Below are 19,064 nucleotides of genomic sequence, written 5' to 3'. Positions count from 1 at the left end.
TGTACCAGTATGTGCTATAAGACCTGAATATGTTCTTAAAAATTAACAATTTTCTGTACTTTTTTTAACGTGCTGTAATGTTGTTTAATAGTCCCTGTTATGTCATGCATTGCTGCTGCTTCTCAAATCATGATTGGCTGGCTTGATTAACGGTAGAATATAGTTTTAAATTCACTGTGCTATTTCAGCGCCATCTGTTACTACTTTTTATAAGTCGCAGAGCCTGTGGGACTATGTATTTAGATTCCGGTGAAGAGAAATCCATTGGTCTGTGCTGCTAAATATGCTATAGGCCAATTTACAGTGGTACTGGTTTGGTTCTGTATTACTGTCCATGTATGTGGCGATACTGCTGTAAAATGCCTGCAGGTTCAAGGAGTTGTTCTTTTAGATGTGCTCTAGCTAACGCATTTTGTATTCCATTGGCGTATATTGACTCCAGATTATCTCAACACCAGTTGTAAAAACAGAGGATAGTGAAAGTCCTCGTTGAATTACAAACCAGTCACTCAACTGTGCCATTCCGATGATCTCGAGCAGTTTATGTTGAGCCCCAATATTAGATTGTTGCCTTAAAATTTCCTTTACGCACTTTTTTTTTAAAAGCACAGTGTCTCCTTTTCCAGTAACACTACAGATAAAATTCCAAGAATATTGCAGTGATGGTATAATTTCTTTCAGTGAGGATATCTGTGCATGTTAACATAAGGGAACGACTAAGTGCAATAAAATAGACTAGTGTCTGGGCTCGGAAAGGGAAATATCATCCAGGGTTGCTGCTCCTGATTGCTATCCAGTGGCTTCTTTGGAAAGCGTGCATCTGGTGAGGACAGGATTGCACACAACTGTGATGGACACTCACTATCTAGATTTGTACACGAACCGTGGCTGCTTGGGTGAGGTACTAGGGTGCAAAATGCTTATGAAACTATCCTGGCATGATTCAGCACAGTCATGGGTGGGGGAAAGTAGCTTCATCTTTCGGTTCACATGAAATTTCCTGCCGTACCTTAGCAGAAACCCTGGCGAATTGGCATAACTTGGCCATTCTGCAGGGTTTCTGCCAATGTTGCAGTGCCATGAAAATTCGACCCCAAATTGCCCGATTCTTTTCATGGACGAGCAATAATTTGTTGTAATTAATCTTGTACAGTATCTGGTTTATACTATACTAGCAGGGGAGCCCCGCGTTGCAGGGCTTTTTTGGGCCTGGTGGATGTGTGGGCCGGGAGCCTGGGACTGGATTTGGGCTGTCTGCAGTTGGAGAAGCCTAGGGCCTGGGGCTGGGGTATTTTTGAGTGTTTTTTAACCTAAACAGTTCTAGCTTTTAATACCTTCAAAGATGAAAGTTAAAGTACTTATAAAACATGTTTGGTAAATCTTTTTCAAAAAAAATAAGACACTAACCTCGATGACCATATTTTTAGCTTGAGGCAATGGCTGCCAGATCCCTGAGCTGAGAATGGTTAGTCCCGCCCACACACACACCAATTGGTCAACCATCAGGTGACTGAACTGTAGGATTAGTCAATCATCACGGCACAGGATTGGTCGACCTTGACGTCACTCAAGGTCCACTCATGAGTGGATAATGAGTGGAAGTTTGAAGGTTTTTTGTATAATGCGCGAACAATTTTTGTGTGACGAAAAAGTAAATACGCTTATGACCGTTCCGGAATGGTAAGCTTTCTTTCGATGTAACGCACGTGTAGGTACACTCTATAACTTGAGAGTGTATAGCCGGACAGACAGACGGAAGGACAGACAGTGTGAATTTTCTGTTAAAATTTTTTTTTTTTTTGCTTTTGCTGCTCTCATCCGAAGCTGAAATTAAATCATTGTGACACGAAACAAAATGCATAATCGATATCATGATTTAAAACCTGGAGGTGCATTGAAATAGAACACCATTTAGGTCCTGCAATATTATTAGATTCATTTTTACACAATGAATTACAAGAACACAAGAACATTGTGTGTGTGTGTGTGTGTGTGTGTGTGTGTGTGTGTGTGTGTGTGTCTAACCCAAATACATCCTTGCTGTTCTCCAATAAACATCATACAATAGATTATCGTGCGTCATTATTTCTAGATTGCTAATTCCGTGGCCCCACCCTCCTGAGTGACACTACAATGAACATTAGAGCCAGAGGCAACACCTGGACTGTATCGGTGGCCCTTGCTAAGTTAGCTGCTCTCAGCCAGGGTGGCAGGAGGAGCACCACAATGGGTCTCTGCAACCTTTAGGCCTGGGAGGGGGGAGGGCAAAGAGGAGAGAACTTGTCAAGACTATAGAAGTCTATGTGGCAATATGGAGATTGCTATCCTGGTCCCTGATGCCGGTGGCGGACCTGGCTGTGGGATCACGGGGAGAATATCTCTCTCTGCGACATTCCTTGGTCTTACTCTACTGGACTGTTTATCGCCTGGGCCATTGTGACTGAAAGCAGATTTACTGAAGAAGTCTTGCTTCAAGGTCTTTGTGTGGTGTTTTATTCTCGAGGGCTGCAGCCCTATGCTGTGGCACTCCATTAGTTTGGAGGCTGGGGCACCAATGACGGCCATGTTGTGGTTGCCTTGCATAAAAGAATATTGCCAGCACCAATGATTCATGGCATGGAGGAAGGGAATCTTTGTGACTTCTGACTCTGTTGGAATGTCAGTCTTTTGCCACATGGCCATATTACAAGCATGGGCCCTAATGCACATGGTGGCATTGCCGTTATTGCTCTCCGACACTTCACTCACAGTTTTCAGAACTTGGTTGCCATTTTGTGTGCCCAAATAAAACGTTCTCCCCGGGTTGAAACCTGAGGCAGACATTTCATCGCCGTTAGCCATTTTTACAGGTGGCAGCACCGAGAAGTGTTTTTTTACTGGGGCCTGCTGATCGGGGCTGTGGATCATTTCACACTCAGTTTCCTGAGACGGATTCGCTTCAGTCTCTGTCTTTTTTTGGGCGTGGATTTCTTGAGTCATGTCGCTTGTTTGCCTCTGTGAAACTGTGGAGCTGTACAGATGCAACTTGGTTCGTGAAGCAGGAGGAGGAGGAGTTCTCTCCGCAGAGGAGTTGGTATTCTTCCCTGTGAAATGATGGGCCGTTCTGCTGCTGGTCGATTCGGACGAAGGGTTGGAAGGTTCAACTTCCTGGGTGGCTTTCCTTTCTGGGACAGGCACCATTTCTGCGCAGAGCACACAGTGGCTGGCATTCCTCTCTTTTCTTGTTTTCTTTAGCGTATGATTGGAGGAATAGAGGTTACCCCTTCTCCAGCCGTGCACCTATTGCAAAAAGAAAACCTTTTTAGAATGGCGTTAGCTGTTTGAGAAGGCAGGCAGTGACCGCAGCCTAATGAGCTATGACATAGAAGGAATGTTATTTCTTTGCTTCTTTTCTCAGATGGGTAGACAAGTAATCAAAAAGCTCAGACACGGAGAGCACTGAAGTTCTGATACCTCTATGTTCACCAGCGTAACCATTGCTCCAAGCTGAAAATTATTAAGCCAAATTACCAACTTCTTCCATCTAGAACTAATTTCTGATAAGTCAGGGAACTCGATTCTTTCCATTTTTAACAGCACCACACTGCAAGTCTTTTAATGCCTCTCAATTATTTGGCCAACGTTAGTGAATCACTGCAGGAATCACACACACTGGCCAGGATTAGACTCCCTTGGCCTAGTCAATCGTGCACACCGCATTTTAGTGAGTTTCCCTGATGACTTGGCAGGTTAGTTTCATGAATAGCTGAGATTTGTGGGCCAGGGAGGTCCCGCGTTAGATCCGCTGATTAACTAAACTCAAGGCATAGACTAAGAGCAGGGAGGTTATGCTTGAACTGTATAGAACACTAGTTCGGCCGCAGCTGGAGTACTGCGTGCAGTTCTGGTCACCACATTACAGGAAAGATGTGATTGCACTAGCGAGGGTACAGAGGAGATTTACGAGGATGTTGCCAGGACTGGAGAATTTTAGCTATGAGCAAAGATTGGAGAGGCCGGGGTTGTTTTCTTTGGAACAGAGGAGGCTGAGGGGAGACTTGATTGAGGTGTATAAAATGATGAGGGGCTAAGCTAGAGGGGATAGGAAGGACCTATTTCCCCTAGCAGAGAGGTCAATAACCAGGGGGCAGAGATTTAATGTAATTGGTAGAAGGATTAGAGGGGAGTTGAGAACTTTTTTCACCCATAGGGCGGTGGGGATCTGGAACTCGCTGCCTGAGAGGGTGGTAGAGGCAGAAACCCTCAACACATTTGTAAAGTACTTGGATATGCACTTGAAGTTCTGTAACCTACAAGGATATGGACCAAGACTTGGAAAGTGGGATTAGGCTGGATAGCTCTTTTTCAGCCGGCACAGACACGATGGGCCAAATGGCCTCTCTGTGGTGTACATTTCTATGATTCTATTCGGATGGTGAGAGGGGCACTAGAATTGGACTCCGTCAGGATTCTCACTCCTGATCACTATCCATTGGCTCTTGTTGGAGGCGCATGAGTGTGGATGTTTGGTAAGGAAAGAATTGGGTTTAGCTGCAATACCTCCACAACTGAATAGTTAACCAGCAGTCGCTGTTAAAGTTCTGAGATGAATAATGGTCAATTGGACAAGGCGAGATTCAAGGCTAGTAGTTCTTAGGAAGCTTTTACATTGCAACACAGGTTTTGGAACAGTGTTGACCATACTGATTACCTGGCCTCGTTCTCTTCCCCCCCCCCCTTCATTTACATTTGCTTCCAGCACAGTTCTCTATCTCCAGGCAGAAGTGGAGTCTGTGAATCCAGGGGCAGCTGATGACACCCAGGAAAAAGTAGGACCCTGTTGTAGCTGCAATAAGGTAAGTTGGGCCAACAGTGGGAAAACCATGTGTTTGTCATTGGTTGCAGGTTTATAAATGTGGAAGTGCCTTATTGAATTAAAAAAAGCTGTGATTTTTCAGCTTCGTTCCCAGACGACCACAAGCTTTCTAGCCGTTGGTAGCAGCATCGAATCATACCGCACGAAAGGAGACCACTTTGAAAGAGCTGTCCAATTAGTCCCACTACCCTGCTCTTTCCCCATTCCCCTTTGAAAGTTTACTATTGAATCTGATCCCAACACCCTTTCAGGCAGTGCATTTCAGATCATAACTCGTGTGAAAAAAATTCTCATCTCCCTTTGGTTCTTTTACCAATTACCTTAAATGCAGTAGAAGCAAAATGCAAGTTTGGTGGAATAAAGCTTCAATTTAAAAAGTCCATTTGAAAAATAGCCCTTTGGTGGCATAGTGGTTAGCACTGTTGCCTCACAGCGCCAGGGACCCGGGTTCGAATCTGGCCTCGGGTGACTGTCTGTGTGGAGTTTTGCACATTCTCCCCGTGTTTGCGTGGGTTTCCTCCGGATGCTCCAGTTTCCTCCCACAGTCCAAAGATGTGCGGGTTAGGTTGATTGGCTATGATAAATTGACCCTTAGTGTTAGGGGGATTAAATACGTGGGGTTACGGGGATCGGGTGGGATATGTGTCGGTGTAGGGGTTACGGGGATCGGGTGGGATATGTGTCGGTGTAGGGGTTACGGGGATCGGGTGGGATATGTGTCGGTGTAGGGGTTACGGGGATCGGGTGGGATATGTGTCGGTGTAGGGGTTACGGGGATCGGGTGGGATATGTGTCGGTGTAGGGGTTACGGGGATAGGGTGGGATATGTGTCGGTGTAGGGGTTACGGGGATAGGGTGGGATATGTGTTGGTGTAGGGGTTACGGGGATCGGGTGGGATATGTGTCGGTGTAGGGGTTACGGGGATAGGGTGGGATATGTGTTGGTGTAGGGGTTACGGGGATCGGGTGGGATATGTGTCGGTGTAGGGGTTACGGGGATAGGGTGGGATATGTGTCGGTGTAGGGGTTACGGGGATTGGGTGGGATATGTGTCGGTGTAGGGGTTACGGGGATCGGGTGGGATATGTGTCGGTGTAGGGGTTACGGGGATCGGGTGGGATATGTGTCGGTGTAGGGGTTACGGGGATCGGGTGGGATATGTGTCGGTGTAGGGGTTACGGGGATCGGGTGGGATATGTGTCGGTGTAGGGGTTACGGGGATCGGGTGGGATATGTGTCGGTGTAGGGGTTATGGGGATCGGGTGGGATATGTGTCGGTGTAGGGGTTACGGGGATCGGGTGGGATATGTGTTGGTGTAGGGGTTACGGGGATAGGGTGGGATATGTGTTGGTGTAGGGGTTACGGGGATCGGGTGGGATATGTGTCGGTGTAGGGGTTACGGGGATAGGGTGGGATATGTGTTGGTGTAGGGGTTACGGGGATCGGGTGGGATATGTGTCGGTGTAGGGGTTACGGGGATAGGGTGGGATATGTGTCGGTGTAGGGGTTACGGGGATTGGGTGGGATGTGTGTCGGTGTAGGGGTTACGGGGATCGGGTGGGATATGTGTCGGTGTAGGGGTTACGGGGATCGGGTGGGATATGTGTCGGTGTAGGGGTTACGGGGATCGGGTGGGATATGTGTCGGTGTAGGGGTTACGGGGATCGGGTGGGATATGTGTCGGTGCAGGCTCGATGGGCCGAAATGGCCTCTATCTGCACTGTGGGGTTTCTGTGATTCTGTGAAAATTAAAACAATTATGCTCTTACTCAAACAGTCACTTATACCTTCCTATAAAAATAGGCACTTTTAAAATTAATCCTAACTTTGTGAAGGAATAAGCCATAAAACCTATTCAGAAAAATACACTATCTTATGAAATAATTCTGGGCTTATTAAAACATGACAAAGTGGGTTTGGAAATTTAGAAACCTAACGATGAAATAGCTGTGAAAGAATTCTGGCTACTGAGATAAGACAGTTGTTGACCCTGAATAAATAACCTTATTGAAACAGAAGGTGCATGGCTCCGACAGGCTGACCTTTGGGAATAAAAACAATGGTTCACCCTGGATAAGGTGTTCTAATTTAAACTTCATAAAGATGGCACATAAGATAAGGAACATCTGCCCTCGTAAGGATAACATAAATAAGGAACACCTGCCGTCACACCGTTTTTATATGGTCAACCCAGAACACCTGGAGATGAGACAAGATTCTGAAATGTTACAAGCTGATGTAGCAGTAAGAATTGCAGAGGTCGGCAGAAAGATGAATAGGGATAATTGACTTGCTTCAGCAGAAACGTTAAAGGAAATACCACTGAAAAAGGGTATAAATATTGAACTCTCAAATGGGATATCAGACTCTCTTTAATCGGGCAAAGCGATTCTCAGTTACAGAGGCGGCTCTGTAGTCTACCACTCTTTGTACATTGGGGATCAAAGGTATTTGATATTGATGGATATCCTGTATACAAAACTTTAAGAATTGTAATATTGTAGCGAAGTTAAGATTTAAAAGTAAGATTCTCTGTTGATAAGATAGTATTTTTTCTCTTTTTAGAACTGTTAATGTTGCGATTGACTGATTCACCAACTGTAAATTGAATGTTGGTTCTTTTAATAAATCTCTATATTTTTAGAATTGTCTCACATAAGTCTTCTGTATCAATAACTCACGAACCCAATCTCTGTACACTTTTTGGTGAAGAGTTAGAGAATTCTGAAGGAGTTCTCCGGACCCTCATAATATCCGGGACATTACAGTCTAGCTAAACTTATTAAAAGCGCTATCTGAAGAATGGTAATATTCTCGGGTTGTTCCTTTCCTTTAGGGAGAGCTAGCCCGGACCTTTAGACCCAATTAAGTGTCTTTAGGATTCGGCTACCTCAAACTTTAGTTGAAAGTGAACGTCTGAGAAATACACCTGATCCAGGGTAGCCCTAAAGGAGCTAGGACTAGTAAATATCCCTTCAACTTAGCATGTAATTTATATACCTAAGCTCTTAATTTTTTTATAATTATTGGCTCTTAACTCCCCTGTAATTATTGAAAAATAATTTCTTATCGTACCCTTCTATTATGAATATTATTCTACAATAACTGTGCCATTACAGCCAAAAATAATGCTGCACTCAAAAAAAAAAAAAAAAAAAAAAAAGTAAATATTTTGTGTAAAATAGAGATTTTTTGACATGATAGAAAGACTTGCATTTCTACAGTGACTTTCACGACCACTGGACATCTCAAAGCACTTTACAGCCACTTTTTGAAGTGTAATGTAGCAAACACGGCAGCCAATTTGCGCATAGCAAGCTCCCACAAACAGCACTGTGATAATGACCAAATAATCTGTTTTAGTGATGTTGAATGAGCTATAAATATTGACCAGGACACTGGGGATAACTCCCCTGCTCTTCTTCGAAATAGTGCCATGAGATCTTTTACGTCCACCTGAGAGAGCAGACAGGGCCTTGGTTTAACATCTCATCCAAAAGATGGCACCTCCGACAGTGCTGCACTCCCTTAGCACTGCACTGGATAATGATTTTTGTGCTCAGATCTCTGGAGTGGGACTTGAACCCACAACCTTCTGACTCAGAGGCAAGGGTGCTTACCCACTGAACTGATAAGGCAATAAATGCAAGTATAATTACACTTAGTGCTTCCAACTATTTATTATATCTTCTTCAGCCTTTTTCTGCAATACTTGTTAAATGGTTAAAAGTTTATAATATCTGTGGATGATACAACTACAGCTACTGGTCTCAGACCATGCCTGTACAGAGCAAAGTACAGCCAGCACACCCGAGGTGTGCCTACTGTCCATCACACTCTGCTCAGCAACAAAGGAACTCTACTTACATATGCAAAGCTCCAACTGGTACATTTTAATATCATTGCAGATAATTCCATTTTTGATCATTTTAAAGCTTGAGTTTGCACGATTTAAGGTTACACTGCAGCATTTGTGAAGCTGAAACACTGGGAGACTGCCTCCTGGAGTTGGTCTCATTCTGCTTGACTTTAGGGCACTTTGGGAGCCAGAATATTTTCCAGTAATACCATTTTTGCATCAGTGTGCATTGCAAGGAGCTTTGCATCAATTGAAAATTGATGGTGAAACGGCACAGTTAGATTGTGCTGCCACTGCCTAGCACTTCTATGAAAAACATTGTCTGAGACTGGAATACAATAGAGGAATTTAATCCTAAATTGCCAATGTCATTCATAAAATACTTAAACTGTGCTCTTGCAGTTCATGGTATATTTGGACCCCTTGATTAAGCTGTTATGCACCATCAACAACGTGGTGCTGTACGTTGATGAGCAATGTTCTCTCATTTTTTGGGGGGCCGTGTGGCCTCTTTAAATTTCTGCGCATGCGCGGTTTTCCCATTTAAGAGCCACTGCGCAAGACCTCCAGAGCACTTCATGGCTACACACTTTACAGGGAAAATTGTTTATAAGATGAAATAAATTATTTTGATAACTAAACAGCTTTTATTTATATATATATATATATATAGATTTGATTTTGTTTGTTACTGCAAAGTGTATATTATCTAACTTAAAACATTTCACAGAAAAATGTCAAAAGTCATTTTCACAGAATCACAGAAACCCCACAGTGCAGATAGAGGCCATTTCGGCCCATCGAGCCTGCACCGACACATATCCCACCCGATCCCCGTAACCCCTACACCAACACATATCCCACCCTATCCCCGTAACCCCACGTATTTAATCCCCCTAACACTAAGGGTCAATTTATCATAGCCAATCAACCTAACTCGCACATCTTTGGACTGTGGGAGGAAACCGGAGCACCCGGAGGAAACCCACGCAAACACGGGGAGAATGTGCAAACTCCACACACAGTCGCCCGAGGCCGGATTTGAACCCGGGTCCCTGGTGCTGTGAGGCAACAGTGCTAACCACTATGCCACCGTGCTGCACCATTTTGTTGTAAGATTTTTGCTAGCCAAGGGTATTAAAGGATATAGAGCCAAGGCAGGTGGTGGAGTGAAGATACAGATCAGCCCTGATCTCGTTGAATGGCGGAACAGGCTCGAGGGGCTGAATGGCCTGCTCCTGTTCCTACGTTCCTCTATACCACCAGTTAAGGAGCAACCAGTTTGAGAAAAGGAGTCACTGCATTACGATTTGAGATTTACGCTTCTCATCAGAGACCGTCTCCCTTGACTGGCCAGGCACAGCATGGGCCATTTATCAAGTGTTACAGTATCTTTTTAAACCATTGCTGTAAACATGAAAGCAAAGGAGGAGTATCTCTCAAGCAGGAGTTCTTAGCAGCCAAACAGCTGAAATTATGATTGTTCCTCAAAATCAGCACAAGTTTTAAAAATACATATCATATTCCCATATAAGCCACTCGCAAACTTGAACCCCCCCCTTCCCCAGAAATATCTATATTAAAAATAATGGCCCGTAATTTATGGTCAGTGGCGAAGCAAAGGCATTTGCCACTGGCCCTGAAGAAAGCTGCCCAAAGATCTCCCGATCTCTGTGGCGAGAAGTTCGGCTTTTCCAACATGTAGTTGAGATCAGTGGTTTAGTGGGAATTCCCTAGTGCGAGCTGCTGTGATGGCAACAAGCTGTATAAGCAGCCAATCACAATGCAGAATTCTCACAGACAGAGAACCAGGAAGTAAAGAAGTTCCTTTTTATTCTAACTTTTAAAAAATGTTATAAAGAGCAAAACAAAGATTGGGGCTCTTGCATGGGGGAAAAGTAAACCTGAAATATGGTAAATATGAACAAACTATTGTAATTTTTATTAAAATGGGTAAATTTGATACTCCACAAAATTAAAATTCATTTTTCAGGACCATAATGTTTGCTGAGCAATCAATACGCTGTTAAAACCTTAGTTACACCTAATCCAACAAGGTCTAACTTTTTTTATGGGGTATTTAACAGTGATATTACACGGAAAAGCCGACGTTTTCGTCCATTTCACTGATTGTCAGCAATGGGGGTGGGGGGTTACACAGCGCAGCCAGTGTCGGAGCAGTGAATGACTGACCGCAACTTCAGGATTTCCACACTAGGAAGCGCATGTGCTGCATCCTGAAGTTGCGGTCAGTTTCAAGCAGCGAATGCTGTTCATTTCCTGTTATTACCCACTGCAAATTCCGGGCCAATCACACTTGTCACAGGCCAGACCATTTTAAAATGCTTTGGGCCTGAATCTGCGGTCGGAGTCTTCCCGCGGGTGGATTCCTCCGAACCGCAATAAATCTACGCACCTACCTGATGGTCCTGAATCCACGGAGACTCGCGCTCCTGGGCCTTTACGCAGGCGGTTCACAAGCGCCTCTGGGATCACATGGGCCAGCCCAACCAATCAAAGGGAATTCCCATTGTGCTTATGGGATTCCATTTTTGTACAGAATCCCCATGAGCATAATAGGAATCACCCAAAAAACACAATTACACAACATTGAAATTAAAAGAAAAGCATTACATGTTTAAAATTAATTAAAATACAATTTCATTAAAGATTTAAAACAAAAAATTTATATTTTGAAAAATAAATGTAAATTTTTTTAAGGGGCCAAAAATAGCACAAACTTATTTTACAGGTTTTTGAATGTTAAAATGATTAAAAATAATGTTATTTTAATATTTATTTTCACCCTTACGCTGGTAAAAGGCGGCCTTACCAGGTGCTTTTACCAGGCGTAAGAGTTTCATGGACATTCGCTGGGCAAGAATAGCCCAACTCTCCGCTCTGCGTACATGGTCATAGGCCACGGAAAATCCAGGCCTTTATGTTTCATTGGCTGCAGGTTGGAACTGACCAGCTTATTTAAATCGCCAAAGATCTCTGACCAAACAACTCTGAACGACCGGAAAATCTGTTTACCTAAAGTTCAATTTTGTAGTCTTAAAATGGACACACGTCCACCTTCGCAGCAAAATAATCCGTTCTGCATTAACACAGTCTAATGCTCGCCTCACGCATCATCTGACTTGCTATGAATATCACCACGGGAGATCTGTTTAGTAATGCACTAAAAGTGGTACGTCTGCTTGTGCGTACAGACATCACACTGTGTTACGAATGCAAAACAAAACTTAAAATGCTGTGTGCCCCTAAGCTGCATCTTGAAACCGATGAGCACATTCCAGTCTCCACAATTTCCTGATCAAACAACAATTAAACTCTGAGTGACCTCCGTTTACTTCAGTTATTACACTTTGTAACCTTAAACACTTGAAACTGCCGACCCATCCCATCTAATCTCTCCCATCCTGGCGTGGCAGCCATCCATTCCAGATTTGGGCGTCCATGTTCACAGATCACACTAAGAGCTGGTGCACATGTACAGAAAGGCTCACTGGGGTTGGAGTACAAAAGTGAGGAAGTTGTGCTTCAGTTATACAGGGCCTTGGTCAGACCCCATCTGGATACTGCATTCAGTATTGGGCAGAGAACCTCGGGCAAAATATATCGGCCTTGGAAGATATACAGCACAGCTTCACCAGAATGATACCAGGGCTTAAAGAGTTACAGGAAACTCTTTTTTTTTATCCAGCACCGACGGGACCGGCGTGGTGCCGGTTTATCAAAAAGTCCGGATTACAGAGAGGTATAGTTAAAAGGTAGGAGAGCTCCGTACACAGCAACAAATCCAGGCTTCCCTGTTGCTTAGCAACATGTGCAGGACCCCAGTTACACAGCCACAGATCCAGGAATGGCCACTAATATGAAGTAAAACTTACCTGAACCTACTCCTGAATTTTGCCGGTTAACCGAGATTTCCGGTTATTTTAGGTGCCGGTAAATCGAGAGTTTCCCGTAAATTATATGGACAGGTTGCATAAACGTGGTTTATATTCCCTTGAGTTTAGATGGTTGAGGAGTGATTTAAGTGAGGTGTTTAAAATGATGGGTTTTGATGGGGTAGATACAGAGAAAGTATTTTCACTGATGGGGGAATCCAGAACAAGGGGACATAGTAAAATTAGAGGTAGGTCAATTAGGAGCAAAATGAGGAAGCATTTTTTCAAAGGGTAGTGGAAATCTGAAACTCTCTCCCCAAAAGGCTGTGGGTGCTGGGTCAAAAGAAATTTTCAAGATTGAGATCGATACTTTTTGTTAGGTAAGGGTCTCAAGGGATATGGAGCAAAAGCGAGTGAACCGAGTTGAGGTGCAGATCAGCCATGATCTAATCAGGCTTGAGGGGCTGAATGGCCTACTCCTGTTCCTCTGTTACTGGATGGGTTTAGGGAACTGGGTCTTTTTCCCCCCAGAAAACTCTGGCATTTGGGGAGATCTGATTGAGGTATTTAAAATAATACAGGGACTAGACTGTCTCCGTGTGAATAGACTATTTGATTCAGATAGGTTAGGGAGAATCCAGAGGCATGCATTCAAGTTACGTAAGCAAAGAATTAAGTTAGATGTCGTTAGGTTCTTCTTTTCGCAAAGGGTCATCGGTCTTTGGAACAAGATTGCGGATTCGCTGCAAGTAGTTAAAAGGGAGCTGGATGAGTTGCAGGCGATGGCCGATTATCACTGCGTTTAAAAAAAAAGGTAGGTGGGATATTGTGTGATATGCTTCTTGGTCACTGTAGTCTCCTGGAACTCATTGCCAGATAGGAATTTCCCAGATTATTTTTACCATGAACTGACCTTGTGTTTTTTTTTAAGTCTTGTTTATGCTTCTGCCTGCAGCAAACATGACTGCTTGATGCATGGGGAGCATTGTCTAGTTGCAATACGGGTGAATGGGACAGACTACATGGACCAGCTGGTCTTTTTATATGTTTTTATCTAGGAGTCTGTACAGATTGAGAAGTTCAAACCTACCACAATTTACTGCCATAGGCATCATGACGCTCAGTGTAACATGATTGTATGGGCCAGGCTCGATGGACCAGCTTGTCTTTTCCTGTCTGTCATTTTCGTATGTTTGTAAGTATACTTGTACGTATGAAGGATGGCCAGTTAATGGAGGTACCAGAGGCTGCCAGTGCCTGTGGAACTGCAGCCCAGCACAAGTTATTACCGGAAGGAGAAACAGTCTTAAGCACATAAGAGTTAGGTGCAGGAGTAGGCCATACGGCCCCTCGAGCCTGCTCCGCCATTCAATAAGATCATGGCTGATCTTCGACCTCAACTCCACTTTCCCGCCCGATCTCCATATCTCTGGATTCCCCTAGAGTCCAAAAATCTATCGATCTCAGTCTTGAATAGACTCAACGACTGAGCATCTACAGCCCTCTGGGGTAGAGAATTCCAAAGATTCACCACCCTCTGAGTGAAGAAATTTCTCCTCATCTCAGTCTTAAATGGCCGACCCCTTATCCTGAGACTATGACTCCTGGTTCTAGACTCCCCAGCCAAGGGAAACAACCTCTCAGCATCTACCCTGTCAAGCCTTCTAAGAATTTTATATGTTTCAATGAGATCACCTCTCATTTTACTGAACTCCAGAGAATATAGGCCTAGTCTACTCAATCTCTTGCCTCCATTTAAAGAATCCCATAAACAAATTATAAGTCAGCCATATAAAGGGAAGTGAGGAGCCATGTTAATATTTTCTTCACGATTAAATTTGTCTTATCAGATTACAGTTTAACAGAAAATTCTGAAGCGAGAAGGTTAAACCACTTACTGCGTCATCCCATCCACTGCAAACGATGAACTGATCCATCTGCTTTTGGTCTTCTTCATAGGCTTCCTCACTAAGTCTGATGAGAACATCTATGAGTTTTCTTTCAGATTCCCATGAATGTAGAAAATGGGTGGGACTCATCACCACATCATCGTCACCTCCGGGAGTATCGGAAAATGTTATCTTCTCGCTGTCGAGCGCGTCTTCCTCCTGGAATTCCATTTTCCAAATAAGGTTTTCATCAAGCGAGCTCAGGTTATTTATCTGCCGGCTGAAGTGAAGCATGCAGTTCACGCCTTTACTAAATGCAAGTTAAAGCACATCATTAAATATTAAATAAGACATCCTATTTAATATTTAAAGACGTTGCCTCACATACAGTTACTGTCATTTGCTGCATGTTTGAAGGAGGCTGCCTTCTCAAAAAGGGGCAAACTTTTTTGTTTGCAATCATACAAAATAAGATGATGTAAGTCACAAAGATGCATCACTTTCGTCCTTCCCTGAGCAAATTAAAAGGGTTCAAATGCCTTCAAAACCAATTATATACACATACACTGTCTTTGCTGAATAATACATTACATAGTACAGGTATATCATGCTGTCTGTATAAAACAATGTATTGTCTGACTTACCATTAGCAATGCCACAGGATATCCTCTAGATGTATAGGAATTGCTAGATGAGAAAAGACCACGGTCCATCTAGTTTGCCTTCCGTATACACAGAGGGGAGAGATAGAGATTATAAATGTTTCTGGATCTTGTGACCATTGACTACAAAAAGCTGAGAGACTCAAATTTCCCAGGAACCAATCAAGAATTAGGGAGAGTGGTTAGTTTCAGTCTTGGTGGAACCAGTGGCAAGGGTTCAGAGTTTGTGGTGAAGCTTTGCTTTTCTCAATGTTTAATTGGAGGAACTTGATGCTCGTTCAAGAATGGATGTTGGACAAGACGTCTAACAACACCGAGGTAGTAGAGGGGTCGAGAGAGGTGGTGGAGAGGTAGAGCTGGCTGTCGTCAGCATGCATGTAGAAGCTGATCCCATGTCTTCGGACTATGTTGCCAAGGGGTAGCACGTAAATGAGGAAGAGGAAGGATTGATCCTTGGGGGACGCTAGAGGTAATGAGAGCAGGAAGAGAAGCCATTGCTGGAGATGCTCTGGCTACAATTAGATAACTAAGAGGCAGTTCCACTGAGCTGTAAAATGGAGGAGATGTCGGAGGAGGCTGGTGTGGTTGACCATGTCAAAGACAGTAGAGAGGACAAGGAGGGATGGTACACCACGGTCACAGACACGGATGACATCATTTGTTAAATTGATTAGGGCCGGATGGTGGGGCAGAACCCTGATTGGAGAGATTAAACATGGAGTTGCTGGAAAGCTGGGCACGGAATTGGGAGGCAACAATATGTTCCAGAACTTTGGAGAGGAAAAAGAGCTTGGAGATGTGGGAGTAGTTTGCAAGGACAGAGAGGTTGAGGGTTTTTTGAGGCACAATGACTTGACACCGCAGCCGGTCCTGCATCGTGCTATTGGCTCCACGCCATTTAGGGGTGAGGGTGAGTGGTTAGGGTTAGGAGTTGGGGTTAGGGTTAATGTTAGAGTTTGGAATTGGGGTTATGGTCAATGGTTCAGGTTTAGGTTAATAGTTAGGGTGTTTGGGTTTAGAGTTGGGGTTAGTAGTTAGCATTAGGGTTACGGGTTAGTGACCGCTATTGACAATGCCAGTGTCACTAAACGCATCCTATTGGGAATGGGATCAAGGGAGCAAGAGGTGGATCTCATGGACAAATGAGTTCCAAGAGGGCATGAAGGGAGATAGGACAAGAATGATTAGACAGATGCGGGTTCAGGGCTAGGGCAGGAGAAGCCTGGGGGAGAAGTTTTGTTTGATGGGCCTGGGGAAGGGGGGTGCAGCAGAGGCAGTTCAATCGATGGTCTCAATCTTAGTGACAAAAAAGTCCACAAGCTCATCGCACCGATTCTTGTAAATTTCTTTTGCACCCTCTCTAAGGCCTTGGCATCCTTCCTAAAGTGTGGTGTCCAGAATTGAACACACTGCTCCAGCTGAGGCCTAACCAGTGTCTTATAAAGGTTTATCATAACTTCCTTGCCTCTGAACTCTATGCTGCTAGTGTCAGCCATGGCTCAGTGGGCAGCACTCTCACCTCGGAGTCAGAAGATTGTGGGTTCAGGTCCCACTCCAGAGACTTGCGCACAAAAATCTAGGCTGACACTCAGTGCAGCACTCCCTCAGCACTGCACTGGTCGGAGGTGCCGTCTTTCGGATCAGAAGTTAAACCGAGGCCCCGTCTACTTTCTCAGGTGGACAGAAAAGATCCTACGGCACTATTTGAAGAAGAGCAGGGGAGTTATCCCCGGTGTCCTGGGGCCAATATTTATCCCTCAAATCAACATCACTAAAATCAGATAATCTGGTCATTATCACATTGCTGTTTGTGGGAGCTTGCTGTGTGCAAATTGACTGCCACGTTTCCCAGATTACAACAGTGACTCCACTTCAAAAGTACTTCTTTAGCTGTAAGATGCTTTGGGATGTCCTGTAGTTGTGAAAGGCGCTATAGAAATGCAAGTGTTTCCTTTTTCTTTCTATTAATAAAGCCAAGGATCCCACATGCTTTTTTTTTTTTAAAACAGCCCTCTCAACTTGTCCTGCCGCCTTCAAAGATTTGTGTGCAGACATCCCCAGGTCTCTCTGTTCCTGCACCCCCTTTAATTTGTTCCATTTAGTTCATATTGCCTCTCCTTGTTCTTCCTACCAAAATGCATCACTTCACACTTCTCTGCGTTAAATTTCATCTGCCACGTGTCTCCCCATTTTACGAGTCTGTCTATGTCCTCCTGAAGCCTGTTATTATCCGCCTCATTGTTTACCGCATTCTTGAAGGTACAGGAAATTCTCTTTTAACCGGCACCTAAATAACCGGAAATCTCTGTTAACCGGCAAAATTCAGGAGTAGGTTCAGGTAAGTTTTACTTCATATTAGTGGCCGTTCCTGGATCTGTGGCTGTGTAACTGGGGTTCGTGCACTTGTTGCTAAGCAACAGGGACGCTTGGTCTGTGGCCGGAGTTCCTGCACATGTTGCGAAGGAAGCCTGGATTTGTTGCTGTGTACGGAGCTCTCGTACCTTTTAAACTATACCTCTCTGTAATCCGGACTTTTTGATAAACCGGCACCACGCTGGTCCCGTCAGTGCCGGATAAAAAAGAGTTTCCTGTAGCAGGACAGGTAGATAAGGTGGTATCATTTGCAAACTTTGAAATTATGCCCTGTATACCCAAGTCCAGGTCATTAATATATATCAAAACAAGCAGTGGTCCTAATACCGACCTCTGGCGAACACCACTGTATTCTGTCTTGCATACTATGATGCTCCTGACATTATAGAACATATCCGACTCACTGTGAGCAACTTTTAAGAGAGATCCCCAGTCATAAGAACATAAGAAATAGGAGCAGGAGGAGGCCATTTGGCCCTTTGAGCCTGCTCCGCCATTTAATAAGATCATGGCTGATCTGCTACCTCATCTCCACTTTCCTGCACTATTCCCATATCCCTTGATTCCCTTAATATTCAAAAGTCTATCGATCTCTGTCCTGAATATACTCAACCACTGAGCCTCCACAGCCCTCTAGGCTAGAGAATTCCAAAGATTCACCACCCTCTGAGTGAAGAAATTTCTCCTCATCTCAGTCCTAAATGGCCATCCCCTTATTCTGAGACTGTGACCCCTGGTTCTAAACTCCCTAGCCAGGGGAAACATTTTCCCTGCACCTACCCTGTCAAGACCTTAAGAATTTTGTATGTTTCAATGAGATCACCTCTCATTCTTCTAAACTCTAGAGAATATAGGCCTCGTCTACTCAATCTCTCCTCATAGGACAATTCCCCCATCCCAGGAACCAGTCTGGTGAACCTTCGTTGCACTCCCTCTATGGCAAGTATATCTTTCCTTAAGTAAGGAGACCAAAACTGTACACAGTACTCCAGGCGTGGTCTCACCAGGGCCCTATATAATTGTAGTAAGACGTCTTTATTCTTATACTAAAATCCTCTTGTAATAAAGGCCAACATACCATTTGCTTTCCTAATTGCTTGCTGTACCTGCATGTTAACTTTCAGTGATTCGTGTACAAGGACACCCAGGTCTGAACACCAACATTTCCCAATCTCTCTCTAGTTGAAAACTACTCTGCTTTTCTATTTTTCCTATCAAAGTGGATAACTTCACATTTCTCCACATTATATTCCATTTGCCATGTTCTTGCCCACTCACTTAGCCTGGCTATAGCCCCTTGAAGCCTCCTTGCATCCTCCTCACAACTGACATTCCCACCCAGCTTTGTATCATCAACAGACTTGGATATATTACATTTGGTCCCCTCATCCAAATCATTGATGTAGATTGTGAATAGCTGAGGCCCAAGCACTGATCCTTGCGGTACCCCACTAGTTACAGCCTGCCAACCCGAAAATGACCCGTTTATTCCTACTCTCTGTTTTCTGTCCGTTAACCAATCCTCAGTC

The 19,064-nt window shown here is 44.1% G+C and overlaps 1 protein-coding gene across 2 annotated transcripts in view; it reads right to left on the bottom strand.

Moving 5' to 3' along the window:
• Positions 1–1,871: 1,871 nt before the first annotated feature.
• c6h16orf46 (chromosome 6 C16orf46 homolog) overlaps positions 1,872–19,064 on the bottom strand; it is a 26,906-nt gene continuing 9,713 nt past the window's right edge. Inside the window, exons 2-4 of one of the 2 annotated variants that reach the window (XM_085991823.1) lie at positions 15,145–15,222; positions 14,510–14,780; positions 1,872–3,279 (exon numbers count right to left, since the gene is read on the bottom strand). In XM_085991823.1, coding sequence (XP_085847949.1) covers positions 2,290–3,279; positions 14,510–14,731 — 1,212 coding nt within the window. In that variant the 5' untranslated portion in view covers positions 14,732–14,780; positions 15,145–15,222 and the 3' untranslated portion in view covers positions 1,872–2,289. The remainder of the gene's footprint in view (positions 3,280–14,509; positions 14,781–15,144; positions 15,223–19,064) is intronic. The other variant, XM_085991821.1, reaches the window with a different exon arrangement.

Source organism: Somniosus microcephalus, chromosome 6 (genome assembly GCF_052327205.1).
Source record: "Somniosus microcephalus isolate GS21.2 chromosome 6, FLI_Smic_1.0, whole genome shotgun sequence".
Taxonomy (NCBI): domain Eukaryota; kingdom Metazoa; phylum Chordata; class Chondrichthyes; order Squaliformes; family Somniosidae; genus Somniosus; species Somniosus microcephalus.
The sequence above is the reverse complement of the archived record's forward strand: the minus strand, read 5'-3'. Positions and strand labels throughout refer to the sequence as shown.